Source organism: Tauraco erythrolophus, chromosome 7 (assembly GCF_009769465.1).
Source record: "Tauraco erythrolophus isolate bTauEry1 chromosome 7, bTauEry1.pri, whole genome shotgun sequence".
Taxonomy (NCBI): Eukaryota; Metazoa; Chordata; class Aves; order Musophagiformes; family Musophagidae; genus Tauraco; species Tauraco erythrolophus.
The window spans coordinates 48,565,986-48,583,402 of NC_141471.1; the positions used below are offsets into that span (position 1 = coordinate 48,565,986).

Here is a 17,417-nt window from a genome sequence, read left to right on the forward strand (position 1 = left end):
AGTGAACAGTAAAAAAGTAAATTTGGGCTATCAGACGAAAAGGTCCTTTTCTTTTGAGGCTCAACTGAAGGGGTTGCCTAGTGATACCGTGAACTTACCTGAAATGTCTACTTTAGGACCATATTGTTCCTTTGACCCACAGCTGTGTAAGTGGCTTCATGGTTCCGTTTCCTTAAATGGTCACCCTGTAAGTATGGCATTTCCTCCTCAGCTGCTGGATGAGATGAGCTTTGAACAGTCTATTGTAGTTATTAACTCTTTTGTCATTGTCATAAAAGGTTTATTACGCCGATATTTAACTGTGCTAGCAGGAACCATTGTGTGGTCAGAAGCTATTACAAGAAGTAGCTTCTGTAGCTTTCAGCTCATCTTGGTGCCTCAGTTTTTCCTCCTTAGCAGCGCTCGTGTCTAACTGCATTTAAGCCCATAACACAGGGATTATATCGTGCTGTTCTGCAGCACCTAGTGTTTTATTAGATCTCAGTGCATAGTTAGTGGTGCAGGTGGAGAAAGAATACCAATTCTGTTTGTTCTGGTGCAGAAGCGTTGGACCACTCTTTCTGACTATTGTGATATTTCTTCATTAAGCTCTAGGGTTTTTATAACTGTCTGTATTTTTCAGGAGGTAGCAAATAGCCTTGCTAAGCTCAGTCTCCTGGCCTTGAGTCGCCTTGGAGGGTATCTTTCTGAAGAACAAGCTACACCTGAAAACCCAATGATCAGGAAAAGCTTGGCTGGAATGTTGACACCCTATATTGCAAGGAAACTCGCTGTGGTCAGTCCTACTGAGGTAGGCATCTGTTGGCCAAAACTTTAATGATTTGTGGAAGGAGTACACTGAACTGTCTTAGACCAACCTGATACAGAGAACAGCAGTGCGATTTTTTTTTTTTTTTTTTTTTTTTTTTTTTCCTTTGCTGTTGGAATAACTGCAAGGAAAGGAAACTGTTTTAGCCTTAAACACTATGGACAGTAATAGTACCCCATAGAATAATATTTGCAAAACAAATGTGGGAGCAAAGAAGTTGAGTTCTCAATTGTTGAAGGCTTAAGGCTATAATGATGATGGAGAACAAAGACTAAACTTCGCTTTTTAAAACTGGTGCCAAGGAAGTCATCTACAAAGAGATAGTGCAGGCAGATGCTGCTCACTGTCAAAAATAGAAGGAGAATCTGAAGTAAGGGTGGTTTGAAGCAGAATAAAGAAAAATTAAAATATAGATTGTACCAAATAGCTTACACATACTGTTTTTCCAGTATGTGGGAAACTTGACACTTTAAACTTCCTTATGAAATTGATCTAGTTGTTAAGGAGGTTGGATTAACTAATATAATGAAACATGCTGATCGCTGTGCATAATGATCCCAAACTGTTGTAAATGTGTTACATCATGTAAATTCCTTCTTTCTTAGACTCTGAAGATGCTTAACAGCAACACAGAGAACCCCTACTTGATCTGGAACAATGGAACAAGAACTGAATTACTTGAGTTCTTGGAATGTCAGCAAGAAAGCATGATTAAGAGAGTAAGACACTCTTTAAATCCCACTACTGTTTTTTTAAACTGTTGCATGTTTTGGTACATCCGCTAGTAATGGAGTGGTATAGTTAATACAATTATCTATTGTTGTCTACTCCGAAGTCACTTTCTTCATTCAATAGTCTTAAAAAGAAAGCAAAAAACCTAAGAATTTACTACTTTATTTCTTGTAATGTTTCAATCTGTCTTGAGTTTCTGACTTTTACTAAAGCTTTAAGTTTTCTCATCAAGTATTGTCTATTTCATTATTGGGTTATAGCTTTCCACTTTCTACAGGATTATTATCTGTCTGAGCTTGTGCTGCTTATCTCTACTTAAAGGGTGATTGTGACAAGAGCTATGGATCTGACTTTGTCTTCAGTGACCACGCAAAGGAACTTATTGTGGGAGAGATTTTTGTTAGAGTCTACAATGAGGTCCCTACCTTCCAACTAGAGGTGAGATGTAGCTAAAACCTTCCTGTTGAAACTAGTATTTGGAATGTTACTTCTTCCTCTTTTCTTTCTGTCAGTGCAAACAGAATGGAGAAAATGAAAAAATCCCATGGAAACTTCCTTCAGCACGATCAGCATGTTAGGGCATATCTCTCTATTGGAGCAGAAAAAAACCAAAAAGAACAATGAGTTTGTCATAAGACGTGCAGTTTCGGGTGTCTTAATGCCTTTTTCTACCAGCTTGCACTGCAGACACTCAAGTTGATTCGGCAATTCCAGGAGGTGGCGATTCTGCCTAGTAGCTTTGCTGTCCGTCCGTATGTATGGACAAATACCTTGAATGCTGTTGAAGTAGTGGCAGCTTTCTAAGGGTATGTTTAGATATAAGTAGGGTTAATGTGCTGCAGGTGTTACAATGATCATAGTGTTTCCTGTCTGGAAGAAAGGGATATGTGAAATGTAGAAAAAGTTACTTGGATACGCTTTCTTCTAGTGTGAATACTTTTGCATCACACAGCTAAAAATGCTCTCATCTCTAATTTAAAGCTCCCTAAAGCATTTGCTGCAAGCCTCTTGGATTACATAGGCTCACAAGCACAGTACCTTCACACGCTAATGGCAATAACACAGACTGGGAAAGTAGAGTCCAATCAACATGGAGATCGGTTACGGAGAGTTGAAATGGCCCTGGAGGCTCTGAGAAACGTGATAAAACACAACCCAGGTAGGCTTAAAACTGAACTTCCCTAAAAGGCTTTCTTGGGGACAACCATCAAAAATGCAGGCCTCTGTAGTCTTTACCTTCCAGCAAGAAGGAAGCTTGTTTTGCTGGCTAACAGACTTTAGTATTGTTAAGCCATATAGGCTTGCTTTTTTTTCTTTTTTTTTTTTTCCTGGATAACATTATCAGTAGATATATTAAAGTTTTGTGTGAAATCCAAGCCTTATCTATTTCCTTCTCTGAAACATTGGATGCTAACTTTAAGTCTAGCCTGCTGTTGCCAGGAAGACTTAAACCTCTTGGATGAAACTTTCTGTAATCCTTCAAAGAATCTTTAGCTGATTTTTTAAACTTCCTTGCAACAAATAAGCAAAAAAGAACCCCCCTGAACTGAGTACTGCATACTAGTAAACACCTAAAAACATGTCAGGGCCTCACTAAAGCAGGAGGAGAAGATACTCTTGAGAGTGGACAGCTAATACTAGCAAAGATATGTGAACAGATACCTGCGTACAGACAGGAAAAGCCTGAGGCATACAGTTAGGACATTCTCATCCTGTATTATATGTTAGTTCTAAAAGCAGCTCATGTTACTAAAAATAGCCGGTTAGGTTGTTCTCAGGCTGTATTCTCTATATTTGGCAATTATAACCCTGAAGGCAGCAGTTACTGCTGCAGATAGCAACCCTACTCTGAACTCAGACAATCAGAAGGGGCAAGTGTACTTGAAGACAAGAAGTACTGATGACTGATGATAAATAAAATAACTGACTTGCTTAGTTGTCTTGTAAGAATGCAAGTAACTAGGTAGTCCAAGAACTGCCTAGTCTTGGGTAGTTCTTTTTCTTTTGAAATATTGTTGACCTGAGACTATGGAAGGTAGATAAATAGACAGGGCTTTATAATTTTCTAGTTCTGTAGTAGGTGCTGTCCTGTAGGAGCTGTTGTAACTGCTGTAGCAGACTATATACAGACATGTAGCCTTTAACACCTCTCTGTATAGTGAAATGTGGGCTTGGGATGGCCTTCAGTGAATGCTTTGGCTAACATGAAGAGAATAATTTATTGGATTTCTTGCAGGTTCTGAGTGTGAATGCATAGGCCACTTTAAGTTGATATTCTCCCTTCTGCGTGTTCATGGAGCTGGCCAGGTGCAGCAGTTGGCTCTGGAGGTAAAAAAAACAACCAACAAAAAAAACATGCCACAAAACACCCCTGTCTGGATACTCTACATAATCAGCATAAACAAACCTTAGAGTAGCACCTAAAAAGTATCAGGATTGGGGTTCCAAGGTGTTAGTTCCTCCTTGGAGGAACAAGTGATAGCTTCTTGCCTGTGACTTGGCTCTTTTCTTCCCTGAGGTGACAAGACAATTTGGTGGTAGGAATAAACATTGTAAATATTAGTGATATTGGCCACTGAGGTGACTGACTTAATTATACACTGCATTTTCTGGACAGTGTCTTAACAGCTGGAATATAATCAAGTTTTATTTCTGATCTTTTACAGGTAGTGAACATAGTAACAAGTAACCAAGAATGTGTTAACAATATTGCTGAGGCAATGGTTCTTGCGAACTTACTGGCACTCCTGCATTCCTTACCTTCAAGTACGTACCATATAATTTTTAGTCTTCCAAGGCAAAGGGTTTCCAACTCAGAAATTAGTTAGAATGCAGCTGGCTGAGCTTACTACTGAGTTTTAGGTTAAAACAGTTTTTTAGGTTAAAAAAAAACCACAAATGTTCTAACCTGTTTGTCTTAAATGTGTGAGCTGAAACATTTGAATTGCAGGTGTTTGAATTGCATGGTATTTTGTTGACTAATTTCATAGATTTCATAGATTTTCTAGGTTGGAAAAGACCTTAGAGATCATCCACTCCAACTGTCCCTAATCTCCCATTAAACCATATCCCTAGGTAGTTCATCCACCCTTTTCTTAAACACATCCAGCGATGGGGACTCAACCACCTCCCTGGGCAGCCTATTCCAGTGGCTGACAACCCTTTCAGAGAAGAAATTCTTTCTAACATCCAACCTGAATCTCCCCTGACTAAGCTTATATCCATTTCCTCTTGTCCTGTCACCCATCACTAATGTAAAGAGCCCCTCCCCTACCTCCCCACCATCCCTTCTCAAGTATTTGTAGGCTGTAATCAGGTCTCCCCTCAGCCTCCTCTTCTCCAGGCTAAACAGCCCCAACTCCCTCCCCCATAAGTTTTATTTTCCAGCCCCTTGACCAGTTTAGTCGCCCTTCTCTGGATCCGCTCCAGGAGCTCAATATCTCTCTTGCAGCGAGGGGCCCAAAACTGGACACAATATTCCAGGTGCGGCCTCACCAGTGCCAAGTACAGGGGCAGGATCACTTCCCTGTTCCTGCTGGTCACACTATTCTTGATACACGCCAGTATCCCATTGGCCTTTTTGGCCACCTGGGCACACTGCTGGCTCATATCAAGCCGGTAGTCAACCAACACCCCCAGGTTCTTCTCTGCCAGGCAGCTCTCCAGCCACTCTTCCCTGACCTTATAGCGATGCTTGGGGGTTTTTATACTCCAAGTGAAGGACTCTGCACTTGGCCTTATTAAAGCTCATGCCATTGGCCTCAGCCCAACGATCCAGTCTGTTCAAATCCCTCTGAAGGGCCTCCCTACCCTCAGTCAGATCGACGCAGCCTCCCAGCTTGGTGTCATCTGCAAACTTACTGAGGGTACATTCAATCCCCTCATCGAGGTCATTGATAAAGATGTTAAACAGAACTGGACCCAGCACTGAGCCCTGGGGAACCCCACTGGTAACCAGCCTCCAGCCAGATTTAGCCCCATTTACCACCACTCTATGTAGGAATTTGAGCAGTAAACATCTAAGTTATGTCATACTAAAATATATGATTGATTTGACATTCCTTAACTAACTGAATTTAACCAGAAATACCTAAGCTTGCAATTGTATATGTACCTCTAGCTCTTCTCATAAGCCTTATTGCAGTTTTGATACGTTAAGATCAGTTTAGTTCATCTTTGAGCTAATAGTCTGTATGGCACAAAGTTCTTAGCACCTTCTATTTTGACAGGTCGGCAGCTTGTCCTTGAAACTTTGTATGCTTTGACATCCAGCACAAAAATAATTAAAGAGGCCATGGCAAAAGGTACAGTACTACACTGACAGCAGATCTTTCTGCAACACTGGGCAAGTAAATACAGTGACTAAATCTTACTTCTTCCTTTTAGAACAATCAGTGTGGAATTGGTGAATTCATACTACTTGCGACCAGAAAGAAATTTGAATGTTTTCCTATCTCTTTGTACAGGTGCTTTAATCTACTTACTAGATATGTTTTGCAACTCAACTCATCCACAGGTCCGAGCCCAAACAGCAGAGCTCTTTGCCAAAATGACTGCAGATAAGCTGATGGGTCCAAAGGTAAGGATCTTAACAGCTCTTGTTGGAATTCTTGTCTTGATATTACCAACTTTTTCTGTCAGTTAGTTTGACTTATGGTATAATAAATGCCAATTCTATTTATCCTTTCTAGGTTAGAATTACACTAATGAAATTTTTACCTGGAGTCTTCATGGATGCCATGAGGGACAACCCTGAAGCTGCTGTTCATATCTTTGAGGGGACTCATGAAAATCCTGAGTTAATTTGGAATGACAACTCCAGGGAAAGAGTATCGACAACAGTTCGAGAAATGATGCTTGAGTATGTGGAGACCTACTGACTAAGTATTTCCCGAGCTGAGGCACTTTGAGTGGCAGTAAACCGGAGTGCTGTAGGAGAACTGTCGGACAGAGCTCTGACTGTAAAAAGTAGAACCCTTGCAAGCCAGACTTCAGTGAAAGAAGCTTGTTCACTGTTTGTATATTATACCTGTAACTCAGTGATGCAAGCATGGTTTGTGCAGAATCCAGATATTTGCTCACTGCTGTAAGATTTGAGAGGGCGTTAAAATGAGGAGAAAATGGGCTTTAGAAAATGCAACGACTTCACCATGGTGGAGGGGGACTCAAGTGTCAAGTAGGGAAGACAACTGCTTTTTTTACTGCTTGTTAAAACTTACTTTCTTTTTAAAGGCACTTTAAACTTCAGAGGGACAACCCCGATACTAACTGGAAGGTAAAAGTATGCTCTTTCTGCTTTGGGTGCGTCCAGGGACACTATAAACCAGCTGATGATATGTGCCTGTGTGTAACTCTGACAGGCTTTCCTCTTAAAGTACCAACAGCAACTCACTGCTGTGCTAACATAACTGTTTTAATGTTGAATCGATGCTTTCGTTACTACTTGTGTCTTGAAATCAGACACTTTATTTATTGGCAGTGGTTTTTCTAAATTTTCTGATAGTTCAGATTACTCTAAAACTCATCAGAAGTTGGCAACAAAGTAGAATACTGGTTTGCTGGAAAAAGTCCTGTCACGTAATACATAGGTGTAGTAAACTTGCTCTTGGTAAATGTTTAGGAATGTTGGTAAACCCTGAGTCTCAAAAATGATGGTCCTGAACCATTCTATCACATCAGGTCAATCAGTGAGATGTTTCAGTCTGTAGCGTTTCCCAGTATCTGCAAAAGGCCAGACATGACTTCCTCGCAATAGTGGGCTAGTTCAACATTAAAACAACTTCTAAAGAAGTGCAAGGGTGGCTATTTTGATGCAGGTGGAAACTTCCCTAGATTGGTGGTGAGAAACCTTCCCCTGAAGTGTGCAAGAAAGAAAGGAGAGGACTCTTTTATGAGCTTTGTTGCTGGTACTTCTCTTGAAGTAGTGTTTACCACTAGTATGGTTGTAGACTCAGTTACTTGTGTTCTTTGATAGAACTAAGTCCACTGCGGTAGTACTGCCTGCACTCTTCTTCCTGCTCTTGCCTCTTACCTCATATTTCTTCAAGGTTAAGTGTTTATTGGTCTTGCACAGCTCCGTTTGGGAGAACACAGTGCAGTGACCCTTACTGCTTAGTCATGATGTTAGAGAAACAATTACAGCTCTCACAAATACCCTTGCCAATAACTTCTTCTACTTTACAATTCAACAGCTGCCTGAAGACTTTGCTGTAGTGTATGGTGAGGCAGAAGGTGAACTTTCAGTGGGGGGAGTCTTCTTAAGGATTTTTATTGCCCAGCCGGCCTGGGTTTTACGGAAACCAAGGGAATTTCTCATTGCACTGTTGGAAAAGTTTACTGAACTACTGGAGAAAAATAACCCCCATGTAAGATGATTTTTCTGATTCTGCTCTACCGATTTGTTTAGCAGTCTTAAGCTACTAGTCTTTTAGTATCTGATTAACTTAAATTCTCATGCTTTCTTCCCAAGATTGAATGATACAGGGTTTTATGTCTGCTTTCTGACTCTGTAAAAGCATGTGGATACACTTCAGCAACTTCTGAACATGAGTCAGTGCTTTTAAAGTCCTTGAAGTCACACAACTACCTTCAGTAGGTCTTAGAGGCTTGTTTTGTGGTAGAGATGAGACTTAACAAATGAAGTGTCTTTAATTATTCCATGACTGACCAACCTAAGTATTGGCACTTGTTCTGCACTGCCTAAAAATTATCAGCTCTTGACACTTCTAGTGTCCTTCAACACTTAACTTTCCACTCTGGTGTAAATTATGTAACCTAGATAAGGCTGCCACTTAACAATTAGTGTAATGCAGTAGAACTAATGTGTTACGGTTTGAATGAGAACAATGTTTGAGACGGTAACTTAATGTAATATCATGAAAAACTGGATTTTAAACAGTGTTCAGACAGATTCTGAGTTAGACCTGCAGGGAGGAAACTACCTTGCACATTGAGTAAAACGGACATCTTGGTAATGATGATGATGTGATAGCAGTGTGCATAGGCATGCCGGATGCAGCGCGTGTGATCAGTGCTGCTGTACAGGCTGCAGAACCTGTTAAGGCATTCTGGTGGTCAGCCTAAACATCTGTGCTATCACGCTTCTACCCAGCAAGTCATCACATGTGCTGCTGTGCACGTAGAGGCTGCAGCCAGGCACTGGCTTCTCTAGATACTGGAAACAGTGCTTAGGAATTTATGTGAAATTAAACTGTTCGTAAAACCAGTGAATGTCTGCCACTGTGGACCTGACCACATTCTAAACTTCTTATTTTAACAGTTTAAAAGCAAAGTGATGTGATAAAAGCATTAGGGGGAAAAAAAAAATCCATAATGCAGAGCAAGCGAGAAATGTTGCTATTATGGTGATACGTAAGGCTTTACTGAGTTATACTTTCCGTTGGTTTTTGGTTTTCTGCAGGGGGAAACTTTAGAAACCATTACTACAGCAACTGTGTGCCTGTTCAGTGCCCAGCCGCAGCTAGCTGATCAAGTTCCTCCACTTGGTCATCTTCACAAGATAATCCAAGCTATGAACCACAAGAACAATGCCATTCCTAAAAGTGCCATTCGTGTCGTGCACATATTGTCTGACAACGAGGTACTGAATCACTTAAGTGCTCAAGGGGAGAAGAAAGCATAACTGGAGTTGTTTGTATTGTTCAGTAGTGTTCCTAGAAGGCCGTTATTCTAACTATAAATGCTGTGTGCCAGCAGAGCGGGGACTTACATCTAATTAGTGGGGAACTGATAGATTAAAGACACTGAGAAATTTATGGTGTTGGCTGACCGTGTCTGCCATAACCATCAAGCTTAGCATAGAGTAAAGTGCTCTGGATGTTTGTGTCTCTTTATAGCTTTGTGTTCGAGCAATGGCATCACTGGAGACCATTAGCCCTCTCATGAATGGAATGAAAAAGAGGTCGGATATAGTTGGTGTAGCCTGTGAAGCACTTAATCGGATGTTTCAGAAGGAACAAAATGATTTAGTAGCCCAAGTAAGTACTACATTCTCAGACTGTAAAAATGTGATATTTTTATATTTGCGTATCTAAACTGTTCATCAGAACAGAAGTACCGTTCAACTGTACTGGAGGCTTCCCAGAATCCATCTAACTAATGTGCTTTTCATGCTGGAGAAGTCAGAAGTCAGTCCTTTATCCAAAACGCAGACCTGCTCAAGGATATTACCTGAGAATTGAGGCTTAATGCATAGGCTAGTGTTGGCTTGTGTCTGCTGAGAAAGCGTAAAGTAGGAATGCCAGCTAATTCAGCCAAGGTCACAGCTAAACAGAGCAGAACTGCTGGACAGCATCTTTGCTGTCTCTTGTGTGTATTTATACAGCTCGGGAAAACGTGGCTAGCCTAAACATCCTTAGTAATAGCTGTTGGCACTTTTGGTTCACACTAATGCTCGTAGTGTAAAACACCTGTATGGAACTTCCTGGTCCATGTTAAGACAACTCATTTGGGTATGTTCGCAGGCTTTGAAAGCAGATTTGGTCCCTTACCTTCTAAAGCTGCTTGAAGGTATTGGTCTTGAGAACCTGGAAAGCCCATCTGCGACAAAAGCTCAGATCGTTAAAACCCTGAAATCCATGTCTCGCAGCCTGCAGTATGGAGAACAGGTACGTACTGACAAGTCCTTCACTGGGCTCTGTACACTTGGAAGATCAAACCCTGAACATCCCTTATTTAATCTTATGGCCATTATGTGCCTCATTCTGCTTAAAATGTGAATATCATGTAACTACAAACTACTATCATTATGGCTTGGAATGTCTCTGTCTTTCTTGTGGAGAAGTCATTGGTTCAGTGCATGTGAGGAGCACTAACAAACCACAAATCCCAAGTGCAGAAATGTTCTGTAAGCTAGCAGGCTTCTACTGACAACTCTTCAGGACTTCTCTTAGAAACGTAAATTGCTTTTCTGTTTCTTTGATGAATACTGTTGTAGACAGCAGTGTTAGGGATGTATGATCAAGGTGGTAAACTTTGTCCCAGTAACTGTGCTAGTTCTTGGTGCTGTTCTCTTACCCATGTGTTGGAAGCTTTCTCAAGAGGAGGGAAACAGGGGATAGGTCTTTCCTCCACGTTGGCCCTAGTTTGCTATAGTACAGGAGAAATCCTATTCTTCCTAAGCTCTAGATGCATGGCAATCAGCTGCTTGCAGGGTTGCTTTTCCTTGTCGCCTACCTGCGGAATGAGGGAGAAAGTCGAGCTACTAAATGACTTCTTTATGAGCCTTCTCCATTATGTTTTCAGCTGCACAATTCCAAGTGGAAAAGCGAGTTGCTACAGTGTCCTTGGAAATGTATGGTTCTGTATCATAGCCTAAACTACTTCATGGTATTTGGTAATCTCTTCAGAATGGTTTGGTTGCTCACTGTTAATCTCTTCAAATACTGTAGGTAAATGAAATTCTGTCTCGTTCTTCTGTGTGGAGTGCCTTCAAGGATCAGAAACATGACTTGTTCATTTCTGAGACCCAAACAGCAGGATACCTCACAGGTTAGCACCCCTTTCCTACTTATGTCCTGAATCATGCTGAACTGTTACTTAATTGTCAGACTTGACTCTGGAGATACTGTTTATCCTCAGGATCTAGTGCCATCATGTGGCCAGAACATTTAATGCTGTACAAATACAGTAAGTTTTAAAAACACCACAAGCCAAACTTTTTTGTGGTTGAGAATGTGTTTCTCTGGATAGTCTTTGCTGTACCTACTTCTAAAATATCAAAGCGATGGAATCTGGGCACTGGCAAGTGCCCTGTAGCAATAAAGCAGAGATGTTATCAAACCTCATGAATGACAGTGACTTTCCATGCTTTCTCAGGATCAGTCTACTTTAGTTGGAAAACAAGTTGCTTTCCAAGGTTGGAGGGAGGAATAAGCTTTCTTCAAAATCACTTAGACTGTTTGTATTAATTGTGCCGTGCGACTTACGCTGCTTTAGTGTCAGGCATGAAGTTGTAGTATTGGAACAGTTTGACTGTTAACAGCTCAGAGCGTGAGGCCATGTGGCAGTCAGACTCAGTGCCCCGGCAGGGCCCTTCTCTGGAGGGAATGGCCTTGTGCCTGTACTCGGAGCCTGGGCATACATCTGAACGCACCTGCAGTGCACCCTGAGTGAGTCCCCATCCGGGGCCACCAAGACTGAAATGGCACCCCGGGGTGCCACCTCAGTCCCCCTAGCAGTGTAGAAGAGCATTCCAGCTCTGCATGCTGTGTGCCGTGCGCGCACAAAGAATCGCAACTGATGGGAACTGCATTGCTGGTAACAGCGTGGTGCGGGCATAATCCTAGAACAGTTACACCATAGCAAATCAAATTCTGGTTCTTCCTCCGCCTCTGTGCACACATCTTTAATGACTCACAGTCCGAAACTTCGCTATCACAGATTACTTGCTGTATCTGAAAATATTTTATGTAATGACACTGTAGCAAACTTTGTCTAACGCAGCACATCATGCAGACTTCTGACTCCTCCATAGCGATCGGCTGAGTGATCGTTTAGTCTTACAAGTGCAGCCTCCTGGGTAAGGTTTTAAGGTCCTTTGTGACAAGTCAATATGAATGCTTCCATGAACTGCATGGACCTTTCTCATCTAACCCAGTATAGGAATCTTGGTGAAGCTTTTGAGCATTACTGAATTAATGAGGTATGAATCAGATGGCCATATAGACAGGGAAGTTTTTCTTGCAAGATACTAGCATGTATTTTGAGACGATGAAGCAAGAGCCTTTCAAGTCAGGAATTAGACATTCTAGAAGCAGATGCTTAGTATTTTGAGAGTGGGTATATTGCAACACGTGATGCGTTTTTCCATGTAGGAAAGACTCGAGGCCTTAGCTCTGAACAAGAGTTTTCTGGTTTTGCACCATTTAATGCCATTTTGACATAGAACACTAGAACACTTGATTCAGTTGGTACAGAATTTCCTTGGTATTTCATAAATACCATAAATCAGAAATATGAAGTAAATGCTGGCTGATTACTGGCTAAGAACTGCAACTATGAGATATGGTGAGGCTTAAGACGGGGCAGTACAGCTATCCAGTTGCCTTAAGGCCTGTGCTGCATTTAAATTGTCTAATGTTTAAGTGCTTGCAAATGTGAAATGAAGATGCTGTACAAATGCAAAGTATAGATGGAAACCAAACTACAAGCTTTAATTTTAACCTGCCTTATCTTGTGTTCTGCCTTCTTTCTCGCTTCAAATTGCTTTGCTGTTTGCACTTCCCTTGAAACTTCCCTTGCTTATTTCTCTTCCCCCAGGTGTCTCTTCTCCTTCCCTTCTAACTGGCAGCAGTCCCCTTCACCTGAGAAGTGGGCTTTAGATCTGCTCTGCCAGGCAGCTTGCTAACTTCTGTGTAGCTCTCTAAAGCAGGTAGATACCATCTTGCAAAATGCGCGCTGCACTTGCTGCATTCCGAGTGGTAGATGCATGTGATAGAACTGTGACAAATGTGTGGTCCCAAACTGCAAAACGCCGGGAAACTTGCTGCCTTCAAGCACGCAGGAGCAGAAAACTAACTGCTGCAGGGGCTGGTACTTGCTGGGTACTACAGATGAACTATAAACTTCTGAAGTGTGTTAGGAATCTTCCATAATAGAAAAGTTTGAGGGACAAGAGAACTAGTAGAATTTTTGCCCTGGGATGTGTGAAGGTGGGTCTGGCTCTTGGCAGGTGCTGCCCAGGGGCTGGCAAAGAGGAACCCCCTGCTGAAGCCAGGCAGCTTTTTTTACCGAAGGCACTGCTGGCTTTGCCCTCCTACTTGCAGTAGTAGTGTGGCACTGTGTGTGAGGGGACACAAACCATGCTCTGACGTTCTGGCTCCAGGCTGTAGTGTGAGAAGGAAGGGTGGGGCATGAAGAGGTAGTAAATTTAGGAGAACTTAGTGAGGATGGCTTAAGAGGGGTTTAAGGACCCAACAGGATTTTAACATGTTGAAGACTAGCAGTGTAGGCTGAAGGTCCAATACCAAGTTGATGACTGTGATGCAGGAAGATGTTGAAGATTGGCAGTTTTCTGCAATCATTATTATCTGATAAGAGTTGCTGTTAAAAACTCGTGCTGCAGTGTGAGCTGCTTCATTGCATTTGTTGGAAGTTTCTATATGACTAAACTTAAACGCCAGGCTTTGAAGGAGAGGGACTTTGTCTGCAGTGCAGAGTGCACTGCCCCATAGTAACGGACCCAGATTTATTAATGGTACGCAGTTCTCTGTCTCCAGTACGGAGTTTGTGTATCCCAAGGACGCTGTTGCTTTTTCTGACTGAAGGCACAAAGAGCTGCCTACACAGGCATAAGGGTTCTGCTTGTTCACGGGGCAGCACGCTGAGCTTCCTTTAAATGTGTGGCTGGGAAAAACTTGGCGACACTGAAAGCACAGCTGTGGAGCCCAGTTGTGGAACGCATGCCTGAACTTGCTTCACTTCTGCAGCAGGTCCTTTCCTTAGCAAAGGAAGGCCACTCCCCCTTCACTGCCACTTCATGGCAGAAGGCTAGATGGAAAGTGCTGGTGGTTGGGGTGGTTCTTGTAACTTACTTGGCACATCAGAATAAAAATGCTGAGCAAGTCCAAGAGTGGTCTCCACAAGCTAATCCACTTAGTGGACTAAGATGCCTTAATTCCTAGTGTTCCTAGATTCCAGAGAATCTAAGTGATTAACTCTTAAATGTTCTTGTTTGAAGTGTCTGGTTGACTTGGATGATGCATTTGAGTGTTAGCAGAGGGCATAAAGCTCTTCAGTTGCTCTTTAGACTCAAAACTAATCGCCAATGTTCTGTTTTCTTTCCAAAAGGCCCTGGAGTTGCTGGTTACCTTACTGCAGGGACGACATCATCTGTAATGCCCAATGTACCACCCCCGGTAGACAACGAAGTGGGAGATGTCAGCTAAGGACTGGAAATCCTTCTGAAAGAGACAGAGAGGCAGACTGGCCAGTGATGAGGAGCAGCACTTTCCTCCAACACATTGAAGTGAACTTACTGCCTTTCCAAGCATTTAATGACAGTGTTATTCCTTTTTCTATGACTGTTTGGGATTTTTTTTTTTTAGGAAAAAGTCAGTGATTCTAACTATCACACTGTAACACAAGAAAGCACTCTGTGGATCAGCTGAAATGGGTACACAAGCATTTTTCCTTGTTGTACGTAAGCACATTTTGTTCCTTTATATTTGTTTACAAGACTGTGAATCAAACTTTCCTAGTTTTTATATTTTATGAATTAGCATGACTGGAGTTGAGCTACAGTCTAGAGGAATTGGGCTAAAATCACTTTGACCTCACCAACCTCCCCTACAGGGGCATCCCTTCTTCCCCAGTCTGATGTGATCACTCCCATTAAACATGACTTGCAAAGGGTTTGTCCTGGCACCAGTTCACTGATGTCCTTAATCATTAACATTATCTTCTTCCTGAGATCAAACAGCATTAGACATTCATATGTATAACTGGCTTGACCAAATTGACAAAGCTTCAGCAAAAAAAACCCTTAAAGTTGACATGTTATGTAAGAAATTAGTGTAATTGTGAAATGTTCTATACGTTATCCAGTATATAAAAACTTTCTATATTGAGTGTACATTATACAGATCATTCATATGTACATAAAATTTTAAAATAAAGGGAATTAAGAGCCTTGTTAATGAGATAAAGGTGGTGTTCTTACGTAGATGTTCTTTGAAGATGTGGGAAACGAGGGCAGTCGGAGACCTTAATTTGAGTGTAGCTAAACAGGGTTCCTGGGCATTCTTGCTTGGAAAAGCACATTGTGCAGGTTTTGATAGCCTGGAGCAGAACTCCTAAACCACAGGCAGTGGTACAAAGCAGATTGTTTTGTGTTTGAAATGCACTTCAGTCACTCTGACTTGCTGACATTCTCAACTTCCTAGGAAACATTCTTGGCAGGAGGCAAGAGGAAGCTAAAATGGACGGAAATAATAAACAGTGATCTGCCTAGTTCTGTTACTGTATGAACAAGTTCTCTTGTGAGTAACGGATGTCAAAGAGGATTGTTACAGAAGTAGAGCTGAGACACTCTGACCTTTGTGTATTTGGCATAAATGGCAGAACCTGTTTTGGCCACAGAGGAGGCCATGAACTGCCCTGTGCCAGTCACTGCTGGTTTCAGCCAAAACTTCAGCTCCTCAGAGGGGAAGGTGCCACCCTATGCTCAGACATACTAAATAAAGGGTGGGAGCAGCTGGAACCAGGAGACGGCTTGTGAGGATACACAGAAGTAAAGATGCAAGAAAAGACAAAAGGGGCACCTCTATGGAAAAATGTGGGGAGAGGCATTTGGAGAAACAAAGCAGAGGAGTAAGAAGCAAGGAGCAGCAGAGAAACTGCTACACACTGACCCCAGCCTCCTGTGCTGCCCCAAGCCTCTGTGAGGGCAGGTGGGGGAAGGAGTGAGTGTAGTATTAGTGAAAAGGAGGGCACCCAAGAGCAGGAAGCTGGGGAGGAGAGGAGGTTAGACTGAAGCTGAGCTTTGGAAAGGGAATAGAGAGGCATTACTCCAAATATTTGTCATTTAATCAATAATTAAAAGTCTATCTTAGCTTGCAGTAAACTAAATTGGGTGAAGCTGCTGAGTCAAAACTGCTTTGCCTACAATAAAAGGATAAAGAAGGCTTTGGCTCAGAGCAAATAAAGCACCTTAGGCCTGTTAGAAAATAGATTTTATTTAGTGTTACAAAGAACCCAGACAAACTCTGGTACTTATATAGCATTCTGCAAACTTTTAAAAGCAAGTGTCGCATTATGAAATGCAATTATGACAAGTAAAGGCAGAATCTGTATTGCTTCAAGCTAGAATCAAATTTTTGTATTCATCCAGTTTTACCTTAAGTACTGCTGCACTGAAGAAAATCTTTCCTAAATCTTCCATCCCTTTGAGATTGTGTTACGCTGACATTAGATTTTTGCAGTTAGCTGCTTTGACTGGTCAAGCAGTTCCCACCTTGCAATTGTTGAGAGATGAACTTCATCGGGCCCGTCTGCCAGGCGCAGGGTCCGTGTGTAGGCAAACCTGTGTCAGAAGCGCTGAATTAGAGCAGATCTCTCATCCTGCTGTGGCAGCAAGGCAGGCTGAGAGCAGCAGCCGTCAGCGCTGTTTTTGCCACAGCTCTCCTTTTAATAATAGTCTTTTCAAAAAGATCTATCGCACAGGAGACACTGCAGCAGAATTGTCCTGACAGGATTGAGGGGTGTGGGCTGGACATTCTGAATGCTTGCTTCTCCCCAAGGTGGTGAGGGATCAGACTGAGCTTTAGAAACAAATCCTCTGTGCTGCTGTTAAGAACTATTTTAGGTCCAGTGCCAGCTTTTTTTTTTTTGTAAGGGTAAAACAATGCAATTGCCTTGGAATTGAATTATAAAAGCAACTGCATTAAGTTACATAGCTGAAAGGCATATGGACCATTATTTCAGGCTACCTGAGGTGAAACAGCATGTACCGGGTGTTACAAAATTATCCTAAATGGCATGCTTCGAATCCACAGCTCAGTCTGTCTTACTCACATGGAAGCCAAAGGAAAATCCTGGGAGACTCCGGCTCCACCACACACTTGGATTGCACAGTCAATCACTTTAAGCACAGCTCGAGGGACAACCACTTTGGTCATGGCTATCTGCAGTTAGAAGAGAATTCATGTTATCAGCAATAGTTTCATAAGCAACTGAAAAATGTTTATCTAACAGTTCTGCTGCAGGTTGGTATCTCACAGGACATTCCTCCCCCTTTGGATCAGAGAAGAGCTCTGCTGCTCCTGTTCCCTGGGTAAGGTGAAACTGTTTCCAAGAGAGACAGACTCAAAACTCTCTCATTGTGTTGAATCCAATGACTTAACTTTAATTTTTAAAT

The 17,417-nt window shown here is 42.0% G+C and overlaps 2 protein-coding genes across 7 annotated transcripts in view; one reads left to right on the top strand and one right to left on the bottom strand.

The window, feature by feature from the left end:
* DNAJC13 (DnaJ heat shock protein family (Hsp40) member C13) overlaps positions 1-15,208 on the top strand; it is a 57,612-nt gene extending 42,404 nt beyond the window's left edge. For 3 of the 4 annotated variants that reach the window (XM_086615082.1, XM_086615081.1, XM_086615083.1), the window contains 16 exons: positions 623-790; positions 1,414-1,527; positions 1,862-1,978; positions 2,522-2,699; positions 3,777-3,868; positions 4,207-4,306; positions 5,770-5,844; positions 6,007-6,119; positions 6,232-6,401; positions 6,773-6,815; positions 7,732-7,905; positions 8,961-9,140; positions 9,397-9,537; positions 10,024-10,167; positions 10,951-11,050; positions 14,351-15,208. In XM_086615082.1, the coding sequence (XP_086471208.1) occupies positions 623-790; positions 1,414-1,527; positions 1,862-1,978; positions 2,522-2,699; positions 3,777-3,868; positions 4,207-4,306; positions 5,770-5,844; positions 6,007-6,119; positions 6,232-6,401; positions 6,773-6,815; positions 7,732-7,905; positions 8,961-9,140; positions 9,397-9,537; positions 10,024-10,167; positions 10,951-11,050; positions 14,351-14,448 (2,007 nt within the window). In that variant the 3' untranslated portion in view covers positions 14,449-15,208. The remainder of the gene's footprint in view (positions 1-622; positions 791-1,413; positions 1,528-1,861; positions 1,979-2,521; positions 2,700-3,776; positions 3,869-4,206; positions 4,307-5,769; positions 5,845-6,006; positions 6,120-6,231; positions 6,402-6,772; positions 6,816-7,731; positions 7,906-8,960; positions 9,141-9,396; positions 9,538-10,023; positions 10,168-10,950; positions 11,051-14,350) is intronic. The other variant, XM_086615084.1, reaches the window with a different exon arrangement.
* Positions 14,441-17,417, bottom strand: part of ACAD11 (acyl-CoA dehydrogenase family member 11) — a 34,159-nt gene continuing 31,182 nt past the window's right edge. Inside the window, exons 19-21 of one of the 3 annotated variants that reach the window (XR_015222272.1) lie at positions 17,075-17,184; positions 16,398-16,583; positions 14,441-14,463 (exon numbers count right to left, since the gene is read on the bottom strand). Coding sequence is in view for 1 of the 3 variants with exons in the window: in XM_086615085.1 (XP_086471211.1) it covers positions 16,469-16,583; positions 17,075-17,184 (225 nt within the window). In the remaining 2 variants the exon portion in view is untranslated. Of the gene's footprint in view, positions 14,464-15,395; positions 15,475-16,205; positions 16,584-17,074; positions 17,185-17,417 lie in introns of those variants that run through there. The other 2 variants (XR_015222271.1, XM_086615085.1) reach the window with 2 other exon arrangements.